The sequence below is a fragment of the Chlorocebus sabaeus genome, chromosome 10, assembly GCF_047675955.1.
Source record: "Chlorocebus sabaeus isolate Y175 chromosome 10, mChlSab1.0.hap1, whole genome shotgun sequence".
NCBI lineage: Eukaryota > Metazoa > Chordata > Mammalia > Primates > Cercopithecidae > Chlorocebus > Chlorocebus sabaeus.
The window spans coordinates 104,275,445-104,301,455 of NC_132913.1; the positions used below are offsets into that span (position 1 = coordinate 104,275,445).

General features: G+C 44.3%; 1 protein-coding gene across 1 annotated transcript; it reads right to left on the reverse strand.

Moving 5' to 3' along the window:
- Positions 1-24,574: 24,574 nt before the first annotated feature.
- TNP1 (transition protein 1) lies at positions 24,575-25,309 on the reverse strand. The gene is made up of 2 exons (XM_073020280.1): positions 25,074-25,309; positions 24,575-24,874 (listed from the first exon to the last, which is right to left on the reverse strand). The coding sequence occupies exons 1-2, from the start codon at positions 25,210-25,212 to the stop codon at positions 24,846-24,848; spliced, it is 168 nt and encodes a 55-aa protein (XP_072876381.1). The 5' UTR covers positions 25,213-25,309; the 3' UTR covers positions 24,575-24,845.
- Positions 25,310-26,011: the final 702 nt, after the last annotated feature.

The following is a 26,011-nucleotide window of genomic DNA, read 5'->3' on the forward strand; positions in this document are numbered from 1 at the left end:
TCTCCTCTGTGGCTTCCTGGTGGCCTGTGGTCAAAGATGACTGAGAAGAGACCCCAGACCATCTTGGTAGTATGCTGCAATACCTTCAGGATACAGGAAAGAGGCAGAAACTCAGAGACCATTAGGAGAGGGGCGAAAGAAAAAAATCAGGAAAGATTGGCTGACATAGAGAGAGGTGAAGGGTACTGGAGAAATGGGAGAAGAAAGCAGCATAAGACTGGTCTGGTAAGAAAGAATGGAGCTTTGCGATAATTTTGACACCCTTCAACATAAAAGCTAGCTGTCATGGTAAGGGAGGTGTTGATACACACAATGCGACTTGGACCACTGATGGGCAAGGGAGTTATAAATCCCGTCTGTGATTTGATTAGGGCTGGCGATCCACAGTGTTCGACTGCCTGACGTCATCCTTGAATTCCTTAAATTCCTATCAGCCTTCTGATTGGATTCCTCCTCACTAACCCCTCTCCCACTGGAAATAAGAAACAGTAGCCTTGTGGCTGCTCCTAGAATTCCCTAGAATTCCCTGAGGTTCCCTCATGAACCTCAGTTTCTTCATCTGATAAATGAATAACCACGTACAGGCTCTTTATAATTATGTGAAGAATAATAATCATGCCTGCCTCCTGTTACCATGGAGATGGAGATGGACATACTCTGTACATTTCTCTGCATTGAGGAGAGTTGGTAAAAGAGAAGAAAACAACTTCAGTCTCTCTTGATTGTCTTTTAAATGATCTCTTTCAAGTTTAGGGGGATCCCTATAGTGTTAGACCTCCCAGAATTGATGCTACTATTATAACCCATCCATTAAATCATTTTTTTTCTTTTTATCAGTTTTATTCGTTTTTTTTTTTTTTTTTTTTTTTTTTTTTTGTTTGTTTGTTTGTTTTGAGACAGGGTCTCACTCTGTTGCCTAGGCTGGAGTGGAGTGGCACAATCACTGCTCACTGTAGCCTTGACATCCTGGGCTTAAGCCATCCTCTGCCTCAACCTCCTGAGTGGCTGGGACTACAGGCACATACCACCATGGCAGCTAATTTATTTTTATTTTCTTGTAGAGATGGGATCTTGCTCTGTTGACCAGACTGGATGTGTGATCCAATTTTCTATCAATAAGTCAGCGAATATGTAATGAACGGCTTCTATGCAGCTGTTTTTAGATCAGCTGCTTTGGGGGATACAGAAGGAACGTATTTGAGAGACTTTTAAACTAGCTTATGAATCCCTTGGAGCAAGACTAATGTCACAGCTAAATGTAATTACTCACTTATTTGCTTGGTAGACCATTGGGGCTCTGGAAATTTATCATCATCCTGTCGGTGGCTCTGTGCTATGTAGAGAGATTATGACTTATTCACCCATTTGACAAATATTTATTGAACACATACTGTCTGCTAGATATGGTAATGAAATAGTGGTTCAAGTATTCATGGCTTCTAACCTCAGAGAGCCCATGTTTAGTGAAGGGAGAGAGGTAGCAGTCACTAACAGAATAAGTCATTTATGAGACACATCAGGAAGGGAGCAAGGAGTGTGAGTAACACAATGACATTCAGGGTCGTGGGGACCCGGGTATGTATGTAGGGTGGGAAAGGAAAGCCCTAAAGTGGGCTGGGGCCTGAAGTTTGACAATGACCAGCCGCAGGGGATGTGAGCGTATGGGTGAGGGAGACAGAATATTCCAGAGAGAAGACAAAACTACCCCAAAACTTAGCAGCTTAGAACATAAAGGTATTATTATTTCCCACAGCCCTGTGGATTGATTGGCCTCTTCTGGGTGTCAGTTCCCACTGGAGTCTCTCACGCAGTGGTAGTCAGACAGCTGCTGGGGCTGGAGTCATCAGAAGGCTGGACTTGGCTGAATGGATATTCAAGATAGTTCCTTCACTCCCATGCCTGGCGCTTGGGTTAGGCTGGCTGGAATAGCTGGAGGTTGCTCTCAATGCTTTCTCTCCATGCAGCTTCTCCACATGGCTAGTTTGGGCTTCCTAATGGCATGGAGGGCTCGGGATGGTTGAACTTCTTCTGTGGAGCCTGGCTTTGTCCAGAGTGAGCAAGGAGGAGGAAACCACTTGTCTTTTTAAAGACTAGACCTAGGCTGGGCTAGTATCACTTCTGCAGTATCCTCTTGATCAAGGAAGTCACAGTCCAGCTCAGATTGTAGGACATGGAGAATTAGACTCCACTTCTCAAAGGGAAAATGGCTGGTGTCTTCAACGAAGGAAGGGATGGTGACCATCTTGGAGACAAGCTAAGGCTTTGAGATCAAAAAGTCTTGGTGCGTCAGAGGACCAGAAAGCCAGCCAGTGCTGCTGGAAGGTGGCACAAGATGAGGCAGGAAGGATGGACGGAGTGGTGTCCTCATAGGTAAATTGTGGTAGGGAATTTTGATTATTTATTTATTATCATTATTACTTTGAAATGGGATCTCTCTCTGTCACCCAGGCTGGAGTGCAATGGCACAATCATGGCTCACTGCAGCCTCAACCTCCCTGGGCTCAAGTGATCCTCCTACCTCAGCCTCCTGAGTAGCTGGGACTACCAGTGCATGCCACCACGCATGGCTAAGTTTTCTATTTTTGGTAGAGATGGGGTCTTCCTGTGTTGCCCAGGCTGGTCTCAAACTCTTGGGCTCAATCTATCAGCCTGCCTTGGCCTCCCAAAGTGCTGGGATTACAAGTGTGAGTCACCATGCCCGGCTAGATTTTTTTTGTTTTTTAAGTCACACAAAAGCTTTAGGTTTCCTTCTTTCCAAGGGCTGATAGCCATAAGGAGTCTTCTTTCTTTCTGCTCCAGTCCATCTTCATTTGCTGCCCATAAGTTATCCTAGAGCCCAGTGCTGGTCGCACACTCTCTAGCCCCCCACACTTTCAGTGAGTTTCCATTGCTTCCCGAACCAGGCACAGATTGCCCAGCTTGGTTTCAAGAGTGCTCTACCACGTTGTGCACTTACACATCTTTTGTCACACTTTTGCCCAACCTGTCAAATTGGATCCCTTGCTCTCCCTCATCCCTCCACTAAGAGGTGCCTTTTTCTCCCTGCCTCCACACCTGGTCACATCAGTCACTTGCCCTTCTGTAGCCCCATCTCCCCTTGTCAAAATCCTGCCTTTCCTTCACAGCTTATCTCCAATGTCACTTCCTCAAACTGAGCGAGCCCTCTACTGCTCAGAAACCTAGTTCTTCCTGATTCAAAGCAGAGTTGATGCTTCGGAAGGTGCAGTCACATCTGTATGTGTCTTACTCTCACTTTCACAGGTCTCCTCCCCATTGACTCTAGGTCTTCAAGGACAGAAAGCATGCCAGCCTTGCTTCTTCTGCCCCATGGCTCCATGCCTCACACACAGCAATCATTCAGTCGATGCCTGTCAAATTCAGCAGCGGTTTTTCTGGGCCACCAGCTTCCAATTGTCTCTTTCTTTTCCCATGGCAAATTGCAGCATTCAGCTCCCAGCAACTCCTGATTTGCAGCCCCAAGGTTCCTGGAAGGTCTCTCCTGCAGGACCATGGAGCTGCTGTTCCCAGACGGCCAGGCCTGCACAGGCCAGAGCTGGGTCCCAGGGAGATGGAGCGCTTCTGGTTCTGCAGACTTCCCTGGCTCTCTCTCTCCAGCTGCCTTGCACTTGTTTTCCTTGGCAGGAGGAAGCCCTCAGTCACCACTTCATCTTCCATTTATAGGCATGTATGCATCTTTGTTATTCTTTTCATAAAATGACAGTGTTCTCAACTCAGAAAAGAAGAGAAGAGGGTTGAGGACCATGCAAAGCAAAGAAGGCATTTTATATAAGGCCTCCAGCTTCCTGCAATATTTCTGTGCGTATTGGAGAACGGAGGGCATTCTTTCTGCCTCCACTGCCCTCTCTTCTGTGACTTAGCCTGTCCCACTAACTTCTCACACTTTGATGATGGGCTACTATGGGCTCCTGGTGTGAGTCCATGCCTACACCGTCCTTCGGTCCTTCATCTGACACCAGAATACCCTGAGGTCCGGAGTGAAGCTTTGTGAGCTCAAATGTGTTGTTTTTATTGTTGTTTGGTTTCTCGTTTTTTGTTGTTGTTGTTGTTGGAGACAGGGTCTCCCAGTCACCTAGGCTGGAATGCAGTGGGGGGATCTTGGCTCAATGCAACCTCAACTTTCCAAGCTCAAGGATCCTCTCACCTCACCTCCCAAGTAGCTGGGACTATAGGCATACACCACCATGACTGGCTAATTCTTATTTTTTTTTTTTTATTTTTTGTAGAGATAAGGATCTCATTATGTCTGACCTTGAACTCCTGGGCTCAAGTGATCCTCCTGCCTTGACCTCCCAAAGTGCTGGGATTGCAGGCGTGAGCCACCATGCTTGGCTGAGAGCTCTAATTTGTCCATTGGTCAAGCTATACGTGAGTGCAAAAAGGAAGAATAACAACAGCAAACGTTTATGTGGTGCTCTCTATATTGGACAGTGTTTTAAGGAGTCTATAAACAGTAGGTCATGTAATCCTCACAGTAACCCTATGAAGTTGTACTATTATTATCCCCATTTTGCAGATGCAGGAACTGAGGCAAACAGAGGTTACCTCATCTTCTCTTGGTCACACCAATAGTCAGTAGCAGAGCTGGGATCTGAGTCCAGGAAGGCTTGCTTCAGAGTCTGCATCTCTGACCTCTGGCCATGCTGCCTTAATTGGTCATCAAACTGAGACGTTTAACCTAGCAGGGTCACTTAGTCCTTCTTATATACCCAAGTGTGCTGGAGAAGACAGTGTGTCTGAGGGTTGTAGGCAAGAGCCCGCACAAGTTTGAACTAATTCTTGGCACAGGTAAATCAATTTGATTCATATTCTGACTTTCCCACAGATTTACGATTCTTAGTTTAGTGTTTTGTGCCTATGTGGAAGGATAGATCAGCAAAGGGATTTGTTGGTGTATCCAAGAGCAACCTGCTTCTTTTGGCTCCAGTCCATATCCTGGGAATTCACTAAGTAACTAATGAATTCATTTTCTTCTCTCCTTCCTTAATTCATCAAACTCTGATCCCGTGCCTTGTGTGTGCAAAGCACCATATGGCACAAGGACAGGTGCAGAAAAAGAACACTAAATGAAAAAGACATCATCTCTGCCTTCAGGCTGTGAGTATGTGTGCACATGCCTATACTCACAAGGAAACCTGAGACTCTACCTGTAACTGTCTGCGTATTCTTTTGGGTCATCTTTTAGTATTCTCTGGAGTGCCATATGTGCTGCATTTCACTGGTTTCCTGGAGTCTAGAATGCCCACATACAAACGTTTTCATAAGGAAGCCCACTGGAGCACAGATGCCACAAGCCAGTGGCTCTCCTAGCAGTCCAAACTGGATAGCCTAGTGACGGTGGATTCCTGCCCCGGACTCTGCATGGGACTCTGTTCAGCTAAGTTAAGGTGCAGACCGGATTAGCTTCCCAGGGCTGCTGGGCAAATTATCACAGACTTGCTGGTTTAAAACAACAGAAATGTATTCTCTTAGTTCTGAAGGCCAGTGGCCAGTGGTTTGAAATCAAGATATCAGCAGGATTGGTTCCTTCGGGAAGACTTTGAGGGCAACTCTCTTCCATGCCTCTCTCTTAGCTTCTGGGGCTGTTGGGAGCCATTGGTTTGTAGATGAATCACTCCAATCTGTGCTTCATCTTCACACAAACTTCTCTCTGTGTCTCAAATCTGTGTCGGCCTTTCTCTCAATGATCAGTCATTGGGTTTAGGGTACACCCTGAATCCTAGTAGACATCATCTTGATCCTTAATTATCTGCAAAGACCCTATTTTCAAATAAGGTCACATTCATAGGTTCTGGGCTTTAGGATGTGGGTCTGTCATTTTTAGGGCCACTATTCAGCCTACTTCACAGACAGAATCCTTCTCAACTCAGTGTTCCTGACAGGTGCTACCAATTTGGCAGTATTGTCATAGAAATTAAAATCTATGTGTATCCCTAGGGTAGTACCCATTCATTTCCATCTCCATGTGTGTGCACATATGTATAAGAATAAGGAATCCTCAGTATTTATTTTTTTGTTTGTTTGTTTTTGCCTGGAAGCATGTTTGAAGTGGAATGCAAGAATGTTGCACTGACTGATAAAATATGTATCAGTCAGGTTCCAGAGTTCAACTCAAATGGTTCAAATGAAAACAAAACAAAACAAAAAGATGAAAAAACCAACAAAGCACTACTTTCAAAGGTGTGGATAGGTTTAAAGAAACCAATAAGAAATGCCAAGGCACCTAGAGACTAGCAACAATGGAACGCCATAGACACACTTTGGCCTTAGAGGGGAAGGGGAGGGATCAGTGTTACAAGAATCCCAGTGACAGCTGGAATTGTAGAGGAGGTGCTGCCTGGTTTTAGAGGAACAGACACTACTGAAATGTGGCCCAAAGTAGGAATGGAGAAAGAAAGACACTCCAAATGTCTTTCCTCCCAACTCCTCATCTCAAGCTGATGTCTTCTGTTGGCCAAACCAAACCAGAGCCAGTTGGCAAGAGTGCCCTGGTACAGAGTTCATAGAGATAGGTTCTAGGAGCACCCCTGGGCCCAAGAAGAGCAGAGCTGGGTCTGTAGTAAGAACTAACCAGCATAGGTCTGTATGTGGATTCCGGGAGCCCGGGGACACATCCGCTTCATATACAGTCGTGGGATCTTGGAAGTGGACCATCAGTTAGAGATGATCTATTCTAACATTTCATTTTCCAGATGAGGAATTGGGTTCCAAAGAGGACAAGTGTCTATGTGTGTGCATGGGCACACTTGTCTGGGTGGGGTGTGACTTTCTGTCATCATCCAGAGGTCCAGGAAGGGTGGGTAGTATGGCTATTATTCACTTTAAAACCCTGAGGTTCTGAACTTGAAGAACCTCTTTGTATCTATAGCAGATTCTTATTGGTTATGTTCCCAGTATCCATTTTGCCTTCCTTTTCCCCAGAGGCCTCCAGTTTTATCTGGGAATTCAAGTGGTTCAGGGAAGCTTCTTTTGCTGTTGGCTCAGTGGGGAGCTCAGTCAGATAGCATATCCAGTATCCAATAATGATGACCTCTGGGTGTTTAAGCAGTCATGTCCCAGTGAACTTCATGACTTTTGTTGTGAATGCTGGAGCAAAGAAGCTCCTACATTCCTTCTCCATGTGAACGAGGAAGCTCATGGCCTTGGGGGCTGCTGGCAGCTATCTGAAGAACAGTAGGGGAACCAGTGTTAAGATGAAGTTGAAGTTAGAACAGATAAAGGAAGAGAAAAAATTCCAAGTGAAACTATTGAAGCCAGCATACCTTTCATCTTTTAAAATTAGGTGAGCTAATAAGCCCCTTTTAAAGTTTAAGCTATTTGAGTCAGGTGTTTTTTCTTTTTTACACGCAGTCGAAAGAGTCAGCAGGTAGGTGCACTGCCTCTCTGGCACGCACTCTTCTGAACTTGAATGAATCACCCAGCCTTTTAGATTCCTTTCACAGATGCAGGTGTAGTAAAAAAATAATTAAAATGTGTTAAAAAAGTTAATTCTTTTTCTCTACCTCATTTTCCCCTTCTGGAGAACACAAGGACTATTATCACAGCTGCCAGGACCTGCTCATTATTACATTGGGCTGCACGGATGAGTGTTCTCAGGAGAATAGAACCAGAAGGCAATAGAGGGAGAGATTCTGTATTTAAATTTCACTAGTGGTTTTCCTTTGCCATGCTTTCTGTCTTTAAGAAAACAGGCACTCTCCCCTCGTACTGTCTCTTAGAGGTTGGGGGCCCTCTAAGGAAGGATTGGGGGTGTTGAAGAGAAGTCTATGAGGACAGGTTTGTAGAATGTGGGTGCAGATGTGTTAGGAGAGGTAGAAATCTTTCAGGGATTTCTCTCTGTTTTATAGAAATATAAACTGAGGCTTAATGCTGGGAATCTGTTCCTTGTCACTCAGGCAATCCGGCGGCATTACAGAGAGTTGAACTCCAGAGCGCTTGCTCCCAAACCAGTCCCCACCCTCCAGATGGTCCATTTGCCTCCTCCTCAGGCCTGTGAATTGCTTCCCCTGGAACCAGACCGGATATTCTGGAGAAAGCACCAGGTCAGCATTCTATGCTGAAGGCCCCGGTCTCCGGAGATGCCATTTACTGAACTTACTGTGCTGGGCTGATTTGGGGCCCAGGTGTTGTCTGAAGTCAGGTGACAGGCTTTGAGAGCCTCTTGGAGCTTCCTTTGGGGGAACATGGAAGAACATATGACATGAGTCTCCTAAAAGTTGAAGAGGAGACTGAGGGCTGAGAGCTGAGGTGTGCAGTTAGCAGCAGCCTGTGAATGTCTGTGTCACGGAGAAATTCACAGACTGCAGCGGCATCCCTTACTTTTGTCTTTAGCTTCTGAAGTTCCACTAAAGTCCTGGGCTGGGCCACGGGGGCTGGACCTCTTTCCCCAGGAAGATTTTCTCTTTTTCACTGCAGGATTGGAAAGAGCAGGGATGACAGAGCCCAAGTAGAGGCCAGGGGGCCTGGAAGGAAGGGGCACATGAAAGGGGAGAAAAAGGGTGGGAGGGGACATAGGAAAAGATTTAGGATGTTGTGTCAAGAGGCTTATAAAGTTTGAGAGCTGGAAGAGATTTTTAGAGCTATCTGTCACATTCCTCATTTCACAGGAGATGAGCTGTCAGATTCTCAGAGAGGGAAAAGTACTAGCCTAAGGGTTCGTCGTAAACTATTGGTGGAGGTGAGACTGGAACCCAGGTCTTTTCACTTCCAAATTGAACTTATTCATTATCTGTTGCTGTGCAAGCAATTAACCCCAAAATTAGTGATTTTAAAACCATAAACGCATTATTTCATGGTTTCTATGGGATAGAAAAATGATTGTGTCTTAGCTGGGTCCTCTGACTCACAAACTCTCAGAATGCTGCACTCAAGGTGTTAGGAGGGGGCTGTGTGCTCATTTGAAGGCTTAATGGGAGAAGGTCTGCTTCTAAGTCCACTCAACAAGCTCACTTGTCAGAATGCTGTTCCTTGAAGGCTGTTGGAATGGGTTTTCTGTTCCCCATTGGCTGTTGGCCAGAGACCTCTCTAAGTCCCCTGCCATGTGTCACTCTCCACGTGGCCCCTCACATTGTGGCAGCTGGCTTCCATTAGTGTGATAAGTGAGGGTGCAAAAGAGAGTGAGCAAGATTGAAGCCAGTCTTTTTCTAACCTTACCTTGGAAATGACATATCATCACTTTTTCTGTATCTCATTCACTGAAGTAAGCCACTCTGTATAGCCCACACTCCTGAACAGCAGAGGCAGGAACCATCTTGTTGGAAGCTGCCATCATACCAAATACTTCCTGCTAATATTTGCTGCCTCCCGGAGTCATATAGTAGAGAGGACTGGGAAGGCAGCCCTAAGAAGTGTGCATTCTGTTCTACAGCTATTCTGCCCAGCCTTTCGTTTAGAGAAAACACTGTTCCTACCAAGGAAGGGAAAGTAAGCATTAGTGGCAGAAAGGACAATGTAAGACTTCAAAAGAAGCAATCATCACCTTGATTAATAAATACTTAAAATTTCTTTTTTCATTGTTGGTCATTTGTTTGGTGATAAGATAGAGTAAGCAAGGAATTCAGTTTAGAAACTAGAGAAAGCTGGAGTCTGAATTTCAACCAAAACAAGTCACTTACCCTCATGAAACCTCAGTCCATTGATCTAGTCACCAGGATGACAGTGTCAACTTTTTAGGATTAATTGAACAACATGTAATACCTTTTGAAGTTAGCTCTTTCATATTGAGCGACTTAGTTAATAAAAACAGGCCTATTGGAATGTCAAATAAGGACTTCCCGTCTTGCACTGCATCCTAAACTTTAAAAGAATGGATATGGTAGCCAATGGGATAAGGCAGGAAACAGAAATAAGTGGCAGAACTATGGGGAAGAGCAGCCAAAATTCTGAGTATTTTCTGATTGTATGATGGTGTATTTGTTTGCTAGGGCTGTCATAACAAAATACCACAGAATGGGTGGTTTAAGCAACAACAACTGGTTTTCTTACAGTTCTGGAGGCTGGAAGTTCAAGATCAAGGAGAAGGCAGGTTGAGTTTGTTCTGAGGTTTTTCCTGTTGGCTTGTAGATGCCACCTCTTGTTGTCTCTGCATGATTGTCCCCATGTGCCCAAATGTCCTCTTCTTATAAGAACATCAGTCAGATTGGATTAAGGCCAACTCTAACAGCCTCATTTGAACTTAATCCCCTCTTTCAAGATCCTAACTCTAAATACAGTCACATTCTGAAGGACTAGGGGTTATGGCTTCAACATATACCTTTTAGAGAACACAATTCAACCCATAACAGATGGCATACCGAGAAAAAATGGAGAGAATGAGCTGAAAATGCAGGAGAACTAATAAGAGATTATTAAGGTAGCCAGATACAAAATAAATATTTAAAAAGGCTTAGTGCTTTATTGCATATCAGTAATGACCTATTGAAAAATACAATGGAAACAATGCCATTCACAATAACCACCAATCCTTGGTCTGCAGGAGTGTTTCCACACAGGACAGAGAGAGAGAGGGTGTCTTGTGACTTGGGGCTTTACTTAGTTATCTGCACACAGAAAGAGCACAGCTTGCAGCCAGAGTTGAATGAAAGACAGAATGAAAATATTTAAGGCCTCTCATCCTCAAACTTCTAACCACAAGGGCCCCAACTCTGAGCATGCCGCTGTTGAGGGAGACATAAGTGGCCTGCCATCCCTCTGGGTTTTCGTTCCTTTCTCAGCTAGGACACATGTCCTTACAAACCTCCTAGTCCAGTCTGCTCTGCTCCAACACAGGGACATGTTAACACAGGGAATATTAATCCCCCAAAATAACCTTTTCTCCTGGAAACCACATCTTGAGCACCGAAGAAAGTCCTTTTATATCATCAAAAGCCTCATTTGGGAAATTTCCGCAGAACAAAGAAACTCTCTATGCTAAAAGACTGGTGGTGTTTCCATTTATTGCCAGATAAAAATTGCTTGCAGCTTGAAGAAATTAAAAAAGTTAATTATAGAAGTAATGTGTAATAAAACTCAAACAATATAGACAGATCAAAAGTCTTCTTTGTTCACCACTAAATTTCACTCTTCCCCCCAGAAATGATCACTGTCAACAGCTTGGTGCAAACATAAAAAAATGTACAAAACTGTATGTGTGTATGTGTGTTTGTAAATATATGTATACACATGCACATATAGATACACACACCACATAGACACACACTCATCCACTTTATTTTTAAATATGAAAACTTTTATCCTCTTAAATTTAAGTGGGATCATACTATATGTATTGTTTTGCTTCTTACATTTTTTGCTTACCTAGTAATATGACTTGGAAATCTTCCATATCAGAGCATATGTATATGTGTGTGTCTATGCATACACACACACATACACATATCTACTTTTAAATTGCTATAGAATGTATCATGGTACAGATGTAATTTTATTGATTTGACTAGTCCCTTAGGATGTACTTCAATGGAGAAGCCCATATTAGACTTTGCAGCAGTATATTTTTATTAGTTAAATAAATATATTAAGAGTCTTGTTAACATTAAATCCTGCCATGACTATTATGGAACACTTTTTGTGCAGAGATGTAATGATTTCTCTAGAATAGATGTTGCCTTAGCCGGGTGTTGTGATGGGCACCTGTAATCCCAGCTACTTGAGGGGTGAGACATGAGAATCTCTTGAACCCAGGTAGTGGAGGTTGCAGTGAGCTGAGATCATGCCACTGCCCTCCCATCTGGATGGCAAAGTGAGACTCTGTCTCAAAAAAGAAAAAAAAAAAGCAAACAAGCAAAACTTTGGGCTTAGAACAAATACTACTATAAAAAAAATCTGACATTGGGCAATATATAAATAACAGAAACATTTCTCACAGTTCTGGAGGCTGTGAAGTCTAAGATCAAGGCCCCAGAAGATTTGGTGTCTAGTAGATCCAGTCTCTACTTCCATAATGGTGTCCTGAATGCTGTGTCCTCTGGATGAGATGAACACTGAGTCGTCATATGGGAGAAGGTAGAAGGGCAAAAAGGGACCTATCTCGTTCCCTCCAGCCCTTTTATAAGGCACTAATTCTATCCATAAGGGTGGATTCCTAATGGCCTAATCACCTTCCGAAGGCCTTGCCTCTTAATACTGTTGCATTGGGGACTGAGTTCCAACACGAATTTTGGAGGAGCCACAAATGTTCAAACCATAGCAGATGCCTAGAGGTGAAATTTCTGAGCCCAACGTTTTGCTTGTTTGCTTTTCTTTTCTTTCTTTCTTTTTTTTTTTTTTTGAGACAGAGTCTCACTCTGTCATCCAGGCTGGAGTGCAGTGGCATGATCTCTGCTCACTGCAACCTCCACTTCTTGGGTTCAAGCGATTCTCATGCCTCAGCCTCTGGAATAGCTGGAATTACAGGCGCCCATCACCACACCTGGCTAATTTTTTTGTATTTTTAGAAGAGATAGGGTTTCATCCTGTTGGCCAGGCTGGTTTTGAATTCCTGACCTCAAGTGACCCACCCACCTTGGCCTCCCAAATTATTAGGATTACGGGCATGAACCACCATACCCAGCCTCATTTGCATTTTTAATAGATTGGCTCTTGAAGTGTTTTTTTTTTTGTTGTTGTTTGTTTGTTTGTTTTTAAATTTCAACTTCTACACACCAAGGTTTCAAAAATCTTAGAGCTGGAATTTCTTCCTGGACATCCCAGACATAGCCCCAGGGTTCCTCTCCCAGTTTATGGGACTTGTTGGCTGCCTTGTATAGTTTGTCACATTTTTCTTGCTCAGACCAGGCATTAGAACCATGATCTACCTTATCACTCATGTTCTAAATCTAAAGTCTTTCTGGATGATAAACCAAATTCATGAAATGGCTCTCAGTTTTCTGATGGGAGCTCAACATCTTAATACACAATTTACATATGGAAGGACGATTTATAGGCACATAACTGGGTCAACTTAACACAGAATGGAATAAAAAATGACAGGGCTTATGCATCAGTCTTTGGCTAACTCTTCTACCTCTTTTGGTCCTGAGTTTGGAGGATACCCAGTTCTTGCCAACGGTGTTGTAGGTATGAACCTTCTCAAATTGAGGTCCAAACTTTTCTCCCAGCTGCTACTTGGCTACTGCTGGCTGTTTGCTTATTCTCTCAGTTCCACTAGCAGAATCTTCTGCATTCCCATCTTCCCCAGACCTACCACCCTGGAGCAAGTCTCTCAGTCCCAGCTCAGATTAGTGTTAGTCTGAGTTTTGAAAGACACCCCATCCATCTTGAAGGCAGAATCGATTTTGTTCCAATAGCCATGCCTTTTTCTGGTTTTTGACAGCTTTCTAGGGCCGAATTCAACCCGCTTCAGTTCTGATCAGCTTTCTGAAATGCAACTTTACAGTTACAAGGGTGGCTGCATTTGCAATGAGAGCCACTAGAGACTGCATGAAAAATTTAGCATGCAATCGAGAAGGAATGTATAATTAATAACTTCTTGTGTTTAACAAATATTTAATATGTAACTAAATTGTGGTGGTGGATGATAGGGATACCATGGCCAGTGAGAAAAGAACAAACCAAAACTATGACCCCCCGCCGCAAGCTTCATGGAGCTTACAATTAGAGAATTACATAGGAATAGAATTGAGAATGTGAAATGTGATTTTGGGGAGCTTAAACATACATGTGTTAAGAGCACATGACCTGATCGGTGGAGGGGTGGTGGTGGTAATATGGCAAGGACTGCTTCCCCAACAGCACCCCTACTGACTATTCTTTTTGCTGAGTTGGTTTTTTTTTTTTTTTTTTTTGTCAGAGTTAAGGCTTCCAGGTCTCCCAAACTCTGGTTCAGTGCTGTTTCTACTCCATCATGTGACCTTGGCCCTCATTTGCTAATCTAAACATAAGAGGCTGGTCTTGCAAAACTTCACAGTCCCTTCTAACTGCGATGTTCTTCATTCTCATCCTCCTCTTAAGATGTATGTGGTCGCTTGTCAGCAGCATCAACTCCATCTGTCCATCTATTCAACGCATATTTGTTGAGCAACTATCATGTGCAGGCACTTTACCAGAGGCTGGAGACAGTAGAGTACAAAACGTCACACTACCTGTCCTCATGGGATGTCCAGGCCTGGAGTAGCAGTTGGGTTAATGGAGCCCTCTTCTACCCTCTTTGGCCAAATAATTACATTTAGAATTGAGGCGTTGTGGAATGAATAAAATTGAGAGTATCTTTCAGATACTCAGCACACCCATGGTAAAACCTGTCTCTTTCATGTGTATCTTGATGCCTGCTCACCTTAGAGGCATATACCTTGAAGGGTGAAATTGGTACCTGGACCACTCATTCTATACAAGCACCAGTCTATAGTGTAAGGGGCTCTTACTCCACAGACATTTATGGAACAGTGGCTGTCATCCTGGATGAATGTGGGAAACTATAAATACAGTCTGGGTATAGGGTAGACATTCAATAAACCCTGAGTTAGTAAGGAGGGTATTATCCCAGCCTGAGAAGCCCTGTTGTGAGCCACGTGGATGAGACAGAGCTGATAATGGTTCTGTCTTCAGGGAAATTATACTCCATTAGGAACATGAGACCTTAGCAGCTATAATATCATTGTATTCGTAGAAAGTGAGGACTTCTAGAAGGGCATGCACAGTGAGCCAGGAATTGAGAGATGATAAAGCCTATTCATTTTTGCCTGGGTTGATTAGGAAAAGATCCTCGGAACTAGGTTTTAACATTTGGGAGGAATTTCAAAGAGAAAGGTGATAGTGAGAAACAGAAGAGGCCTTTTTCCAGAAGGGAGCCTCCTTTTGGTCTTTGGCCTAGTTCCCTTCCAACCAAAACCATGGAAGGTCAAGTTGGCCTAGAAAGAGAAGGTGCTTTCTAGTCTCTGGGAGTCTTGGGGTCTCACCCATTTGTTTTCCATCTGCTCAGTAGGGGTGAGAGCCGTCTGTGGTGTCTACTGGCAGATAGAAAAGATGGGCCTGGGAGTGTCCTCTGAGCTCCACAATATTTGAGTTCCTATGTTTTTGTTGAGGAAACCGGGGCATGGAAAATGGGCTCCCTTTAAGCACAGAAAGTCTTAAAAATGGAATTTACTTAGTTAAAATGCAATCTAAAATAAATAAGAATGAGGCATCTCCTTTTTCCAAGTCATTGCTTTTCCCCCACACCTGTCTCCACCTCACAGGGTACCTCCACCTTTGGCCTTGCAACACGCCAGGCTGGGCATCAAGCCAGCCTTTCTTCGATGAAATTGAGGCTGCAAGATCACCCCGCCCACCACTGTTCCGTTAGCCTGAGGTCCCACCCTCCCCTCTCCGGGGAGACACAAAGGGCTTCTGTGACTCAAGCAAAAGCCCACAATCCTTCTCTTTCTTTCTAGCAACACAGAGCGAGGCTATGGGGTGGATGTCTCAGTGGTAACCCTTGCCCGACTTGCTATGCAGTGACTGGTGTGGAGGTTGCTCCTCTGCTCCTGGGGCAACTCTCTAGATCTACACGCTTACTGTCCTCCATGATAGACCCATTGGCAGAGATTTCAAGGGTCCCTGTTTGGTTCCAACTAACCTTGAGAAGAGTCAGGGTGGTCTGGGGAGGAACTGATGTTTATCAAGTAGCCAGGAGGTACTGGGTGTGGTGTAAATTGTTTTGTATGTGGATTCCATGTGAATCTGCATGCTGATCCTAGAAGGTGTTCTTAACTCAATTTTACAGAGCAAATGACAGCACTCGGAGAAGCTAGATAACTTGTTCAAGGTTATATAACTGCTAAGTTGTTGTTGTAAGGTTTGAGTCTAGAACAGGCTGTTGGGAAAGCCTGCGTTTTTCTGATATGGTTTGTTACTTAGGATTTGAATCAGGCTGCTGGGTTTTTCTGTTATAGTTTGTTACTTAGGGTTTGAATCAACTGGCCCTGTCTCTATCAGATCAAGAGATATGGGAAACATGTCTGTCTTCTCCTCCTTGTCTTCTACCCCTAAGCATCCTAGGTCTGCTATCAAAACCCCTGTTCACTTCAGACAATGACGTAGTCTGGTTTTGTGGGTAGAGAGATAGGGAGGTGGGGTGGGGCAGCATTTGTGGGGGTGGAGGGAGGGCAATAGAGCACAGATTTCTAGTTTTGCCTCTGTCACTTACTGAGCCATGTTGAGTGCATCTTTCTCAATCTCCAGGCTTCATTTCTTCTGCCTGTAAAACACAGATGCATAGCTTAGTTGTTAAGCACACAGAGAAAGGACAGACTTGCTCTACCCCAACTCTACTGCTCACTAGCCCTGTGACCTTGGAAACATTTCTTATCTTTAAAGTAGAGATCATCATCGTATCTGCTTCATGGGACTGTGATGAGAGTGAAAGAAATTAATACATATAACGCTTTTAGGAGAGTATCTGGTATAGGTGTTTTATGAGTATTGCTGTCATTCTTCTTCTTAAATGTAAAATTAGTGAAATTCTAGTATTTTCAAATAATACATGGGAAATAACATAGAACTTAAAGCTGAGTACCACTCCCTTGATATTTTCTTCTCTACTTTTTGTCTGTGTGTGTGTGTGTGTTTGTGTGTCTTGATATTTTCTTCTCTACTTTTTGTCTGTGTGTGTGTGTGTGTGTGTGTGAGAGAGAGAGAGAGAAAGAGAATTAACAGGCAGAGGTGTGAGTAGATCATGGTGAAAATTAGGTGTCAAGTTATCCTTTCCTCTGTGTGTGACATAGAAAACTTCCTCATATATCAAAAAGAACACATTTTCTGTTTCATTTTATATGCTTATAAACCAATCAACTTCGAGCCCATTCATCAGGACCTTAGATATACAGTGGTGAACAATTTTGCCTCCAGACTTCCAGATAAGGTGATCATATAGATCCATCAAAGGCAACAAGGATGAGCATGAGAACAACAAGAACAAGACAACAGTGCCTCAGCAATCACCTCCTACACATCTAGACCTATAGGATTAAATTAAGACAGAAGGAGACAGAGAGAGAGGAAAGGTGCGGGGAGATAATGGGCTCTGTCTAGCACAGGGCCTGGCTAGTAGGCACTGCTCTAAGTGCGAAGTGCAGAAAGTGTGTGGAATGAGGAGTTAACACCTAGGGCAGCCTAGGCCAACTCTATCCAAATATGGAAATAGATATAATGCAAGTCATATTTGTAATTTCAATTTTTCTAGCAGCCACATTTTAAGAAGCAAAGAAACGTAAATATTGATTTTCATTATTTAACTTCATATAGTTAAAATATTATTTTAACATGTAATCAATGTAAAAAATTATGAATGAGATATTTGACACTCTTTCTCTTGCACGGTGCCTTTGGTTGCTGGTGTGTCTGTTATAATAGGAGCACTTTGACATTCAAACTCACCCTCTTTCCAGTGCTTGGTAGCTGCATGTGCCCAGTGGATCCCAGGCTGGCGAGCCACAGACCTCAACCCCGAGGAGCTTCTGTCTGCTGAATAAGCCAGAGCATGTCTTGCTTCCTGGCTGTTCGGAGTGGAAGGAGAGGAAGAGGGGTCTCTTCTTGCTAGGAGTTAGGCAGGGACAGATGAGTGCCCTGAGGCCAGGGTCCCCTCCAACCACCATACCTTTATGCCATTGTACTCTTGGCTTTCAAGAACATCACAGCCTTTATCCTGGACTCTTATAAAGAGTCTATGACCCCCAGGCACGTTTCTTTTTGCTGTGGCATGAATATAAAACATGCTCACTAGCAAATGAGCCTGGCCATCCCTTCAGCGTGTAGACCTGTGGTTCAGTGTTCTGTGACTCCCTCCTTCCTACCCCATTTGCTGTTACCTCTCCTGATGTGGTAAAACTTTCTAGACAGGGAAAATAGTGGAGTTGAGAATGAACTGGTTCTGGTGGTGAAAAGTAAAATGTGTGTTATGTATTCTAAACAAATTCTTTGTGCTAAGATAGCCATTTTACAGAAAAAAACTGCGTGTTATAAGTGTGTTCACAGATTTAGGGGTTCAAGAAAGTGGCTGTTGTGTGCTGTTTTTATGCTTTGCCACCGGTACCCTGGAATTCTTTGCATTGCAGGGAAGTAGTTTCTTGTATCTGTAGAGGATATCATCATATCTGACTGATCAACACGCATATACCCATCTTTGGTATTAGTCTCTCAATTTTCCTTTTAGGACCAACCCTTGTTGTCCCCATAGCAACACAAGTGTGGTCATCATTTTCTGTCTCCTGGGACTCTGAATTTTTAGCATAAGTGATGTAAGAATGAGAAACAATCAGTCATTTCAATCACAGCAGGGTGGCCTTGAGGCCCCATCTGATGCCTGCCTGGCTCCCATTATGAGGCCCAGTTGTTCAGCTTTTCCTTGTATTCCCTAAGCTCTTCCACATTCTTCTAATAGATATCATCCTCTCCCCACCCCACCCCACTTCTAAGTGAGCTGGAATCTGTCTCTGCAAACGAATGCACATTTCGAGCAGCAGGTTGGGGGTGATATGGCTCATGATCTGTAGCATAGGGGAGCACATAAAAGAAAAAAAGAAAAAAAAGGAAAAGGTCACGTGGTGAAAACAGAGATCCGACTGGGCACAATGGCTCACGTCCATAATCCCAGCACTTTGGGAGGCCAAGTCTGGTGGATCACCTGAGGTCAGGAGTTTGAGACCAGCCTGGCTAACATGGCGAAGCCCTGTCTCTACTGAAAATACAAACATTAGCTGGGGGTGGTGGCACGTGCCTGTAGTCCCAGCTACTCGGGAGGCTGAGGCACGAGAATTGCTTGAACCCGGGAGGCAGAGGTTATGGTGAGCCAAGATCGCGCCACTGCACTCCAGCCTGGGCGATAGAGCGATACTCCGTCTCAAAACAAACAAACAAACAAACAAACAAACAAACAAACAAACAAGCAACCCAAGATCCCCTTTCAAGAGTCCAGTGGTGGCCATGGTGGGAGAAGCCTGACTGTTTTCACAGCACTTTCTTATGTCTTCTTTCATTTTTTTGTCTGATATCCCTGGGAAGTCAGCTCAGGTTCAGTTAGGGGTAATGAATGGTTGTGGAAGTTTGGAGAGAGCTTCCAATTGAGTATTCTTATGTCCTTGCTACTCACTCTGGTCTTTGGACCAGCAGCATCAGCCCCAGCTGGGAGCTTCTCAGAAATGCAGACTCTTAGGCCCACCCTGGACATACAGAATCAGAGTCTGTATCTTATCAGGATCCCCTGATGATTCTATGCACATACAGTTGCAGAAGTATTATTGTATAGCTGGTGTAGTGTTGTTCTTCTGTGTTCCTGAAGGGAACTTCAACAAATAAAGGTCCAGTTTCTAGGCCTGTTGAAGACTCTGTCCTTCCTTCAACTTTTAGAAAAGCTTTTGTTCTAAAGCATTTTTGAGGATGATCCCTGCTGATTGTGAAATTCAAACTCTTTACATCTTTTTAGTAAAAACCTGTTTGGGTTAGACTCAGGGACTTCATACCTAATTAATTTTAAAGATACTCGCCAGTGCTAATGGAAAAAGATAAGTATGGTGCTAATTGGTGGGTTTATTGATCCATCCTTGGTCCTTTTCACCAACATTCATACTCAGATTTTATGTTTTACAATATTTTAAGAGGTGGACTCATTGATTTGTTTCCCAAGATTCCATGGCTGTTTGTATGTCTTGATGTGACTCTGATGCCCTCACTTGTGAGTGCCTTGCCTCCCGCTCCCAGGAATCTACAGTCTAGGTAGAGGGATAAGATCATCCCCAACTCCTAACTTTTATGGGAGAGGAAAGCAAGCCCCAGGGAGATGTAGGTACTCTCTGATCTTAGGATCTGGCCTAGGCAAAAGGATCAGGAGAGGCTGAGGTGCTAGGTCACAATGGGAGCCTGGGGCTAGCTCTTTGCTGAGCAGGCAGGCACCGCCAGGGACATCTGTCCTCAAGTATGGGGTCCTCCTCCTCTGGTGTGGTATACTGAGACTAAGGTCTGGGAAGCAGTCATGAGTCAAGATCAGATAGGCACGATGATCCCTAAAAGACCAGTCCAGAAAGAGAAATGAGGGGTCGTGCAATGTACTCAGGGCCTGTAATTTACAGCATTTTAGATTCTTACAAGCCACCTGAGAGGTAGATTTTATGACTGGCATTCTACAGATAAGGAAGATGAAGATGAAGTTAATGGAGGTTATGAAATTCACCTAAGACCACACAGCTAGAGAGTGGGCATTCAGACGCAGACCCACCCACCCCAGTGCCTTTCTGCTTCATCGTATGTCATGCTGCCTCACTGCCTTCTGCCTGAGGTCAGGCCTGCTTATGGCAATGATAATGCCGGACCATTGAAAGAGATGAAATGGTCCCAGTTGCAGGAGAGGAGGTGTGCAAAGCTTAAAATGAGGCAGGACTAATAGGTCAATCGAGGTCACAAAGCAAGAGGAGTTGGCTCAGAAGGAGTCAGGCCCCTGGGTTTTGATTCTCAACCCTCTTGTACCCTGATGCTAACTACCTCTGAAACGCTGAGCTCAGGAATGGCTGGAGGGCTCAGCTGCAGGAGAAAGCTCATGTTTCCAGTGCCATGGGAGGGATGGGGAGAGAATGGAGAGAGACTTGGTGGGGCCAGCCATGAGGAGAGGCAGGCTTTATTGAAATAGCCAGCTTCTTCACGTACAGCCTAGTGAGGCAGATCAACCTGGAACCAAGACCCATTGCTCCTAGAGGTCAGGAATTAAGACCCTTCCCTGTTTGGGTTTTCTCCCAGCGTAGGCCTGGAAGTGAGTACTCAGATTGCAAAGCCAGAAAGTGAGAGAGGTTTCAGGCTGCTGCCGTTCTCTTGTTTCAAAGGACAGAACCTTTGGGTGACCCCAACAGCCAAGCCCCAGGCCATGTCTGGCTTGCACCAGCTACCCCCAGAGCACAAAGTCTCCTCCCTGCTGCCTTTTCTGGGCTTTCACCTCCTTAACATAGCCCTGAGCATTTCTCCAGAACTTCCTGTTTGCCTGCAGCTGCACAGATGCAGGTCCCACCCAAGGGTCATCTGGAGGAGGCTGGGTGAAAGGTGGGAGTTGGCTGTGTTCCCCATAGCTCCTTGGGGTTTTCTCCACCCACACATGGGTTCCCTGGCTTCGCCACTCCCATCGGGCTCTGAAGCCAGTGGAGCAGAGGCCCCATATCCAAGTTAGCTCACATGAAGGTCAAGGTGACCCAAAAGGGCTTGTGGCCAAGATCTTTCCTCTTCTTCTTCTTCTTTTTTTTTTTTTTTTTTTTTTTTTTTGATTTTTCACTTTTCCAAAAGTCCAAACAAGTGATGACTTTAGGACATAGCATTCTGGAGAGAACTGGGGAGGGAAACAAAGTCCTCCTTGGTTAGGGAAATGGAGAAAAAGCACACAGGGGGTGAGGCCTTTGGATTTTCTGAAAGAGCGTCACCATGGTCAAAAACCTGTACGCAAACCTTGTAGGTGCTGGGCCTATAGGAACTGTAAACAGAAGGACAGAATGAATATTCCTGGGGTACAGAGACTAAGTCAATGCCAGTGTTGAAAAATTTCCAATATGTGGGTCTGGAAAATGTTCCTAGTGCAAAGCAGAGTTTTCCGGGCGGCTACCATTCCTTCACAACCTAAGAGGGCAGAGGCTGAAGTCATCAGGAGAGGATCTGTCTGCTCTGTCTAGTCTTGGGCTGTTCACCACATGCCTGTCCTAATGATTAATTAGATTGTTTCAGTGTTTAGAGTATTGTGAAGATATAACACTGTATTAGAACATTGCATTGTATTGGCTTGCGGATAACACCGTCATGCAAATAACATGAAAACAAGTTTTTTAAAGTGAGGGTTCAGGAGCTCCGTGTAACTGTTCTGAGTCTCTCTCCTCACTCTCTCTCTCTACAATTTGCTTCTGAAGGGACTTTGGTCCATGATAACATAAGGGAGGAGATAAGCAGGTTGATAAAATGGCAAACTTCTAAGGAGTCCAAGGAAAGAAGAGATTTTGTCTACAAAGTTGTGTCAGCTATCGCTGTTGGATTTTTGGAGATTTTATCCAACACTCTCAGCTCTTTGATGCCCCAGGGGGCTGGCCCTTGTGCTCTGTGTCACCTGGGGTCTCTTGTCTGCTGACTTCTGAATTTTGCCAATGAGAGCAACAGCAGGAGATTAGATAAATGTCGGAATGTTTCTTCCCTGTGTCTGAGCCTGACAACAGCTGTGATCCTCCTAGTACAGATTTTACCAGGAGGTCCATTCACAACCATTCCTCCCCACACACAGTTTTGGCTGTCAATGGGCTCCTGTCGTGCTATTTTGCCCTTTTTCCTTCTCAGTCCTAAGGGTCTGAAGACCCCATTGCTAGGCTCTAGGTGTCTCTTCTTTGTAAATAATCCCTTTGACAAAGTCTTCATTTGGACCATCTGCAGGGATCTGTGGCTCCCTAATCATAACAAGTTTCCTGAGGGAAGTAAATATTGCACACTCAGCATCATGGTATTCTAGTTTGTTCTTGACTGTTGACTTTGTCCTATGGGAGAGGTCATCTTTGTGCAAATTGGCAATCCACAAGAAGTGAGCTGTGCACAAGAGCATTTGAAGACTCACAACACACAGTCATAGCAGGAAGTGGCAAGGCAGCAAGCTGTGAAGAGGCAGAAGGGGAAGATGGGGACCAGAAGCTGAAAGATACAGATGATCCAGAGAGCAATTGTAATGGACACCGAGGTGAGCTGCTCAGATTGCAGGTGTGTGGTCCACCAAGCAACCTCCAGCTGATGCTCCCTTCTGAGTCTGCCTCAGCAGGGAAATGTCATTTCTTATAGGTGCAGCCCAGCTGGGTAGGGTATAAAGGGTATGAAGGCCTGGCTATACTGCCTGATGGTTTGTTCGGCTCCTTCTTCTGTACAACCATGCAACCTCCCTCTTCAAGTACTGACCTCTAATAAACATCTTGCATTCAAACTCCATCTCTGCTCCCTGAGAACCCAACCTATGAGGCTAAGTTTAAAAGAATTTACAGCAACAGCAGCAAAAGCACATTAAAATAATTAAACCATTTTTACTTTTTGGATTTATTTTATAGATTTCATATGTTGCAAGGAGCGTTTATGTTTTATACAGAGGCAGAGAAAGTCCCAGGGGGCATGAGAGCTGGGTGAGAGCCATGGCTGATGAGTTCTTTCAGAGCTTCCGAAGGAGGGAATCCAGATCAGAAATGTGCAAACTTCTAAGAAGTTAGAGCTTCGTTCAGTGACACTATGGACACACACAGGATTATTTGAGACTAATCTGAGTTTACATTTAGGAGGTAAAATAGACATAACCATGGAGGATCAGGGTTATGAAGCATTTTCCCTATCCCTATTTGACAAAAAGGGAAACTGACAATGGGAAACTTTGCGATATCTGTGTGCCTGATGGTCAGCAGAGATGTTTTTCACATGAACTTGAAAACAGCACTGAATCAGCATGTGCATTCTTTTCTTAGGGTTATGGAAGAGTGAGGACTTGAAATATTTTACCCCAACAAGTGAAACGACTTATCTGAAAAATGAACATGTTTTTTATTGCATTTCTAGATTTCTGACCCACAGGAACACTCCTTGCCACCCCTTAATAGTCTTTTCATCCCAACATCCTGGTACCCACACATTTGCATGAGGCTCAGACTTAATAGTGTCCTCTTCCCATGTCTCACACCCCTGACTGCTGGAAACTTCGTGTCTAACCTCATGCCCCCTCATTCCTTCCTGCTTATACCCTTTCCTGGTTACTTCCCCAGAAACCATGTGGGTGGCTGGTTCTTGAGTTTAAATATGAGTCTCATTTCTACCCTGGAGCAGGAAACACTTAAGAAAAATATGATCCACCTCTGAGTGGGTGAATGTCATATCCTTGACCAGAGACATAAATTGTGTTACAACTCAGGGACAAGGTAAAGTGAGGGCTTAGGAATTTCCTAAATGAGCAGAACCAGCTCTATCCCTAAAGTCAGTTCTCTGTCAAATGATTAATAAGGCCTACTCAGATTGAGATAATTCTTACTTCCAGGCACACTGGACTAAGGCTTATGACAGAGTCATGCTACGAGGCAATATCCCACTCTTCAGTCTTGCCCACCTCAAGCCCAACATAGCTACCAAAATAACCTAAAGAAATCTAAACTCTCATCACTTCCACTGTTACTAATAGCATCCTTTACAAATAGCATGTTGATCTCTGTCCAGAAGGTGTTCCCATCTCTTAGCCTGCTAATCCTGCCCATATGATCAATGAATTAAGAGCTTCTAAAAGCTCCTCCAAATGATCTCTATCTCCGGGCCAAGTCTTTAGATTTAGTTTAGCTTTCAACACCTCTGTGATATAAGCTCTGACAAAAACAGCTTGCATCCTTTGGTTTAAGCTCTAACAAAAACAGCTTGAATCCTTTGGTTTATGCTAATGAATGCATTTCTCCCTTTTTATCTCTTCTCCCTTTCCATGTCAGGGAGGGAGACAGCACACTGGGATGAAGACAAATATGGCGATAGTGTGTGGCCAGAGTAGGACCACCGTGGGAGGGAATTGGAGGACAAATTACTTTTGATATTTTCCAAGTCACATTTAATGGTTTCACACTAGCCAATTCTTCCCCAAACCCACCTAGCTCAGGAACTCAAGTCTTTCCAACCAAAGGATCAAAGGAAACATTTCTGCTTTCAAAGTTTTATTGAGGTGTTGGGGAGAAACAGCCAACATATACATTCCTCATTTCGTCACAACTGGCATTTGATCCACATTCCATAGGCTCTTCTCTGGCTTTGATCTAACATCAGTTCTCCTTGGCAGTCCCCCTTCTGCTGTTCTTGTTGCTGCCTGGTGCTGTGTGAAGTGCACCAGGGCAGAGCCCGCTGAGGACTCACAAGTGGGAGCGGTAATTGCGATTGGCTGTGGGAAAAGACAGGTTTGCAACAGAGACGCAATTAGAACATTCCCATCAATACTCTTATTGCTCAAATCTGCATTTAGTTATTGGAAATAATCTCAGGCCAAGATTTCAGGGTCCTGTGAGGGCTGCCTCCAAGAGGGAGGGCCTGGCAGCAATGTGTGCCTAAGTTTGGCAGTCTCCTCCCCATTCCTCACTCACCATCATCACCCCGTTTCCTACTTTTCAGGTTGCCCTTACGGTATTTCCTTTTGCTGCCACCTCTCTTGACTCCCTTGTGAGGAGATCGGCTCTTGCTCCTCCTCATGCCATGACTCTTTAATTTGCGGCTGGTCGACATGGTAAGTTCTGCCAAAATGAGGGGCTTTGCAAGGCCCGGGGGCCAGGAGTCTGGATATTTAAGGGCTTGGCCATTGTGACAGGGAAGGGGCGTGGCTCAGCAGGTGGGCGGGGTTCTATTGTGCTGTCACTCACCTTTGCTGCACTTTGGTCATATATGTGAAATAAGGTGGTCCTTTTCATGCAGCTCAAGGGTTTCCCTTAGTTTTGAGGTCCTTTTGATGTTAAGTGAGGCTTTCCCAGAGGTGTTATTGAGCAACCGAATCCCAGCCCTGTGCTAGGCATCGGAGGACTACAAGAGACCATTCGAATATGCTTCTCCTGCCTGTAGGAAATGTAAGAGTCATTGAGTGTGTGTGTATGCATCACTGTTTAAGTCTCTCACAGCATCCGGAGATAATAAATATATTTCTATAAGGACTTGACTCTAGAGAAACCAATTCAATATGATCAAAATAGAAATATTCCTTCTTTTTCGTCTAGGTCAGGATTTCTCAGTCTAGGCACTATTGACACAATGGGCAGGGTAACTTTTGGTGGGCTGTCTTGTGCATCCTAGAATGTTTGGCAATGTCCCTGGCCTCTACCCACTGTACACTAATGACAACCCAAAATATTCCCAAACATTGCCACCTGTTTCTTCAGGAGGCTGGGGAAGTGAGGGACAAAATGACTCTGGTTCAGAACAATTAACCTAATCGTTTTTTAAAATTTTGTCACAGACATTGATCACATAGCATATGCCATACATTTAGGTGGTAGAAAATTAGTGGAGGATAAAAACATGTAGATACTGTGCT

Excerpts from the sequence above, each read along its gene's own strand:
- TNP1 (XM_073020280.1), bottom strand. The coding sequence starts at position 25,212 with ATGTCGACCAGCCGCAAATTAAAGAGTCATGGCATGAGGAGGAGCAAG. Across the intron at positions 24,875-25,073 it reads TAGGAAACGGGGTGATGATG|CCAATCGCAATTACCGCTCC; the intron begins GTGAGTGAGGAA and ends CTTTTCCCACAG.